Source organism: Toxotes jaculatrix, chromosome 18 (assembly GCF_017976425.1).
Source record: "Toxotes jaculatrix isolate fToxJac2 chromosome 18, fToxJac2.pri, whole genome shotgun sequence".
In the NCBI taxonomy this organism is placed as follows: Eukaryota; Metazoa; Chordata; class Actinopteri; family Toxotidae; genus Toxotes; species Toxotes jaculatrix.
This window is the reverse complement of record NC_054411.1, coordinates 2,026,301-2,032,902: the sequence shown is the minus strand read 5'-3', so window position 1 is coordinate 2,032,902 and position 6,602 is coordinate 2,026,301. Positions and strand designations below refer to the sequence as shown.

Genomic DNA, 6,602 nt, shown 5'->3' with positions numbered 1-6,602 from the left:
AATATTTTCTGCAGTTTATTATTTAAGTATATATTTTTAAGTATATAAAGTAAATAGCCACAGTCAGCGTTACTGTAGATTATTATGTTTTAGTTCATTATCATTACTGGAGCATTAACACATAAGCAGAATTTGAATTTAGCTGTTTGAGGAACCTGATTAAATGACTATTTACTTTTATGTCATCAAATAAAACGTGATTAATTCTGTATGATAAATGTAGAGGGCTAGAATAATTGAGTATCATAAAAGAATAAAATTAGGTCAAAATTATACTTAAATGTACCTGTACACCTACATTTCCTAGATACTATTTTTACTAGGGGTTTTGGGTGTTGTGGGGGGGGGGGGGGGGGGGGGGGGGGGGGGCTGAAGCAGAAGAATGAACGGCTTCACCGGTCACTCCTACGGTGAGACTGATTTAAGGAAGTCTGGAAAACCGACAGGGGGCGTCTCCCCTCCCTGCATCCCTCCGCCTTCCCCTCAGCCACCCCCCTTCAGTGCGATGGAAGAAGGAGGTATTGGGGATCTCCTCCTAGACAACAAACCCACATTCACACAGGGGCACACGAATTACATCACGGTCCGTGCGGAGGATATAACGGAGGTCGCGGGTTACGCTCGGCGCTTTTCTGCAAAGGAGACAACAGGGGCATCATGCCGAGCCCGCGCGCACGGAGCCCGGGGATACATCTGAGCTTTGTCACCCAGTTCATTATTAGAAGTAAGTTCCCCTGATGCTGCAGATTTTTATTCCTGTCACGGATTTTCATCATGGGAATTTGCGAGTTGTAAAGGACACTGAAGACGCAGGTTTGGATACGGCTCACGCGTAATTGCGCACAAGAAAGTGGCCCTTTAGCAGCTCCCTGTGCGCACTGAACTCACCGCTGGACCGTCTGACATGGATCAGTCTCAGCAGTGTGTAGCCATGTATCTCCTGGTGCTCTCTCTCGGACTTATAGTGGACAGGGGGATTTGTCAGCACTACTACCTTCTCCGCCCCATCCCGAGCGACAGCCTGCCGCTTGTGGAATTAAAAGAGGACCCAGATCCCGTCTTCGACCCCAAGGAGAAGGATCTTAACGAGACTGAGCTAAAGAGCGTCCTGGGAGACTTTGACAGACGGTTTTTGTCCGTTTTATCGCCCTTGGAGGACAGATACGCCGGGAACGATGAGATCGATGACTTTGAGATCCAGAAGCCCGGCGGAGTTCTGCCGAAGGAAATTAGAGCTGTGGATTTCGACGTCCAGTTCGGCAAGAAGCACAAGCCCAGTAGGAAACTGAAGCGGCGGCTGCAGCAGTGGCTGTGGGCGTACTCATTCTGCCCGGTCGTGTACACCTGGACCGACCTGGGGAACAGGTTCTGGCCGCGGTTCGTGCGGGTGGGCAGTTGCCTCAGCAAAAGGTCGTGCTCGGTTCCGGAGGGGATGGTGTGTAAACCTGCGAACTCGACCCACCTGACGATACTGAGATGGAGATGCGTGCAGAGGAAAGGGGGGCTGAAATGCGCGTGGATACCGGTGCAGTACCCGATCATCACAGACTGCAAATGCTCCTGTTCCAGTTAAACGAGAATCTGCAGCAAAAATAAATTATAAGCTCAACGTTTTTGTGATTCTTCTCTCACATGCACTACCGAGTGTAGGAATGTATTTTCTGTATATGCGGTGCCATGCAGTTATATATAGCTCCCTGTACAAAGTCAGTATTATTTGTAACCAGAGTCTACTTTATTTGTGGAGGATATTGGTTATATATTTTGTATTTATGGAGATATGGCGCGTAGAGCCACGTAAGGACTTGCTGTTTTCCATATTTGGATGAAGCAGATGAACCTCAGAGTTACACGTGGGTTATTGATACAGTTGTTTTATCCTGTAAATTAAGGAAAATTGTTATTTATATTCGTACAATAAAACAACACTGAAATCATTTAAAATGCTTTACTTTTCCTTCTTTTGATCAGTTGATTGCACCCCGTCTGAGCGATACCTGGATACGTATAGGTCACCTGCCACAGTGCGCACAATGGCACGGTTCTCGGGCTAACACCTTTTTACGCATCACGTAAGTTTTACAGTCAGGCGTCAGGCACCTCTGCACTGCAGGATGGTGTCTGGTTTACACCTATTACAATTATATAGTAACGCTGTGTAATTATAAAAACAACAGAGGATCTGATGATGAACTACACCAACAATCTCTGGGAGCAGATATTTAGGATGGATACTGGTTCCAATATCAACTTTTCATTTATAGACAACATGTGGTCAATAGTTCTCCCCTGGCCCCCAGTTAAGCAGCCCCTGTCTTATCACTGTAAAGCTGTCAGTCATACATCAGACCCATTACAAGCTGATTAAAGAAGCAGCCGAGATTCAGTGATTGAAGGAATCAGCAGCTGCAAACGGTTCCCACTCTTCCACAAACCCTCCTCTCCATTTGCAGCCCAGCAGGAGCTGAGCTGGAGAGAGGAGCTAGATTACTGCACCAGTGGAGGAGGCAGAGGCTGAAGCTCCACATGTCTAACCCACTGAGACTGACACCATAAAAATATGTTTGAAATTCTGTTCTTTCAGTGTCAGAAAACAACCTATATGCTTCTCAATAAAGCTTAGATCTCTGGTGTCAGTTGGGTTAAATTAAATTTACAGACCGGAGTAACATTTAGAGAAATTCAAAACGTATTTGACTGAAGGACTGAGGAGAGATCCCTTAAAGTCTACAAACACAACAAGACTGAACTTTTAGTGAAGCTGGAAACAATAATAATAGAAAAAAACCCCAAGAACTTTATTTGTTAAACATTTATAGTTACTGGTTACTGTGAAGATGAATATTTTAGACACAGAACATGTGATACAGTGTTAAGAGTTAAATCAATGGCAGAACAACTTTATTTATTGTAAGTAAAGCTATACATAATAATAATAATACAAGTAGTACTGCATTTCACTTCTTAATTCAGTAAATGTACTGACGTGTTATCCACCAGTATCCAAAGTAAAAGTACTCATTGAGACTTCTGTCAGTTATCGTGTTATTGAATTAACACACTGTTGCATAAACGTGTAAGCATCATGTTGCACTCCACCACAGTGTACTGTGCATATTTGGCATCAGACATCAGTGACTGCTTCTTCTCCCTTCATTACCATCACATTTCTACTGACTCTGAACCTGTGATGCTAATTAATCCCATAAACTCTTGAACGACCCCCCCCCTCAGGTTCCTTTTACATTTAGATATGATGCTGCATTTTTAATGGCTGAACTGTAAACATCAAAAAGAAATGTTGTCTTGTGCATTATTTTATTAGCATTTCCCCGAAATTCAAACGGACATTTTAATATTTTTTGAAACTTTGGGATCTTCCCCAGAATCTAAAGTTCTGTGAGTGTGAACCAAGTTGGCCAAATAACATGAGCCTGTAAAGATGGAGCCACCGGTGGGTCTGGGAATTTACAGCCGTAGTTTTCAATGAATTACTTTTCTCTAATCATCATCAAGTTGTAGGTAGCTGCTTCTCTCTCATTCTGCCTGGGACCTGAACCTCCCCCCTCTGTTCTTCCAGAGCCTCAGCTGGGTAGACTGCAGGGCACCAGAAAGCCTGTGTTTTGTTTTAGTTGTGTTTAGTCCGTAATGATGCTCCTTAGCCTCAGAGCCAGTGCTGCACGTACACATGCAGCAGACAAATCCCTGTACTTGTCACCGGATAGCGACGCAAGGGCGAAGATCTGTACAATACAGCTTAAACAAACACAATAAATAGCTTCTGATGTATGTGTGTGTTGGATCCTCAGTGTTTGACAGTGATCCTCTCGTCTTTTGCACGATGCTGTTTGTGCTGTTGCACAAAGCTCCTGATGGTCAGGCTTCACAGTTGACAACCTTTGTGGATATCCCTCTATTTCAGGTTTTGTGTGTCATGGTCAGGCGTTAAAGCTCTCAGAAGGATTAGAGTGTAGTCGGTTAACAGCTGCCCTGGAAAATATATCAGATAAAAGTTTCTTATAATGTCTACTTTCTATTATATCTCAGCCTGATTTAGTGTATTTTAAGAAACAGGTGTCTCGCCCAGTGTTTTTCTTGTGCTTTCATCTCACTATAAACCCTTTCAGTATCTCTTCTGTGATTATTTTTATAACCACACTCAAGTGTTTCTTATCAAATCCTCTTAAAGTTTCTGTCTTTCTTTCCCCTCAGTTTTTTCCTGCTGTGGCACAGGCAAAGTGTTGAAACCGGTCAGATGATTTGTACATGGAGTAATACGTGTTGACAGAGCGCTCGGTGCCTGCTAATACCAGCTGCAGACTGGAGGATGCAGGGCTGCTAATGCCCTTCGTCACTTCTGAGCTGGCTCTCAGCTCTCAGCATCGTCGCTCAGCATGTCGCGCCCCAGCCTCAGCCTCAGCCACAGATCTTTACCCAACACCATAATGCTTTTAGCCACCAGCAATCCATTAACTTAATGATCTCTTTGGGTATGGCCTCGCTTTATTGCTTTTTTACTCCCTCCCCCTTTAACCTAATCAACTTTCTTTTTTTCTCTATGCAGATATTCTGAAGCCAAAACATTGCTGCTGATTAAATTCTCCTACAGGGTTCAGATATTTTCCTGATCAAAGCAAACTTCTCCTCGTTAGTTTTGCCAACAATATCAAACACAAGTCATTCATTTTTCATTATAGATGATAAAATTAGTTTTAATAACTTTCACTGGCTCATTAATAGGTCAGAGGTAGCCTCTGTGGCACCTTCATTACGAATACAATAACAAGCCAAGCGTGCCAGCTTGGTTTGTAAAAGTCAGGCTGCAGGGTGATGTTTATTCTGTGAAAATGACAAATTTCAAATAATGCTGTAAAACAGTTCAGCACATGAAAGGATGTGCTGTAATGATGAGGTTTGAAAGCCCTGAACACACATTCGCTGCTGTACTTGGACCACGAGTCTATAATAAACTGATACACAAAGTTTTGTGCTTTTATGCCGTGATGAAAGCTGAAAAACACCGTTTGATCTTCATAGCTCTGGTAGCCCAGAGAAAGTTTTGACTGGCAATAGATATTGAACTGTTATAAGACACATTTCATATAAAACATCATTTAAGACTTGAAAAGACAGGAGTGAATAATTCAAAGATGTTTTTTTAGTTAAAAAAAAACCTTAATTTGGAAAGTATGACAGTGAACTGCTGCTATCATTCATCCAGCCCTAATTGCGACTGTTTTAGTGTGTATGTACAGTGCATTTTTGCCTGCCATGAGTCATAAAACTGTTTTTTTTTTTATTGCTTTTGTTCTATATCCTATAATAGACTCTTTATGTTGGAAGTAGAATGATTTATTATTCCAAAGAAAAATGACCCAGAGCCTTCTGCATCTTTTTGTTTTGTAGAAAAGCTTTTTTTTAAATCCTCTGAAATTTCAGAAAGATTCAAAATTTTCAAAAGATACTAGATCAAATTTAATTTGGGCAAAATGTGAATTAAATCAACAACTACTCGAAAAACCAAAACTTTTCCAGACATGAAAAAGTTTTCATGGAAAAAAAAAAAATGGTTTGCTTTGAAAAAAACTTTTCAAGCTGCTTCCAGAGCTTTCATCTGCATCTCATGGTCTTCCTCAACAGATGGTGTCTGCTCAGTTGTCTTGGTGATAGCTCAGTTCAGTCTTGTTTTCAGTCTTGACAGTTCTTCAGCAGTTTCTTTAGTTGGTCTGTAAAACAGTGGACTTTGAACATCGTAAACACTGTTTTGGCTTCAAATGAAGCACAGTTTTTAGGCTCTGTTGAAATCTGTGAATTGAAATTTGTCCAAAACCTGTTTGCCCCGTTTTGAACTTACAGTTCATCAGTATTTTTGCAGCATGTCAGTGTAGACAACCACTGCTTTAATGACCTGAGGGATTTGTCTGCGTACGTCTGTCAGTATGATCAAATATAAAGAAGTTTCATTCACTCACTGTCCAGACGTCCAGCTGTGGCTGTATCAGAGGCCTCAGGGAAACGTCTCTGAATGAAGGCAGGTGTTCACTCCCAGTGGAACAGGGAACAGCTGTTTCTGTTGTTCACACGGCTCAGATACGAACCTGTTGCCTGGTTAAAGCCTCATTTTTTTTTTTATTCCTCCGTTAATTTCTTTTGATGAAACGAAACGTACATGAGCAAGACATCAGGTGCTGAAACACCAAGCTCTCAGTTAGACACTGGGCTCTGCTGGACATTATACATTTCTTATTTGGTTCTTTCCTCTCAAATGTGAGGATTTTTTGCTTTTCTTTGTTTCATGTCATTGCTTACTCAGTGTTGATTGTTATTTCTTTAATTCATTTATAGAAATCAGTGAGCACTAAAAACCAGGAGCTGCCCCGCATGGAGTAGTGTGTCGGTGTGGAGTCCTCTGAAGGCAGACACATCCTATCAGAAGTTTTATTTGGTGAAGGTGAAGGATGCGGTTTGGCATGCGGCCCAGTTCATTGTGCTCTCCCACACATCTGATAATTAGAGGCTTTTGAAATATCCTCTGCTGGTGCTGCTCCCTGTCCTGGTCACGATGTTCAAACTGAGATGCATGGCAAGGTTGATGTTGATTT

At 42.1% G+C, this 6,602-nt stretch overlaps 1 protein-coding gene across 1 annotated transcript; it reads left to right on the top strand.

Annotated features, from left to right (window-relative positions):
• The first annotated feature begins 617 nt into the window (after positions 1–617).
• On the top strand, positions 618–1,877 carry LOC121198717 (noggin-like). The gene has a single exon (XM_041063014.1). The coding sequence runs from the start codon at positions 905–907 to the stop codon at positions 1,571–1,573; it is 669 nt and encodes a 222-aa protein (XP_040918948.1). The 5' UTR covers positions 618–904; the 3' UTR covers positions 1,574–1,877.
• The last annotated feature ends 4,725 nt before the right edge of the window (positions 1,878–6,602 follow it).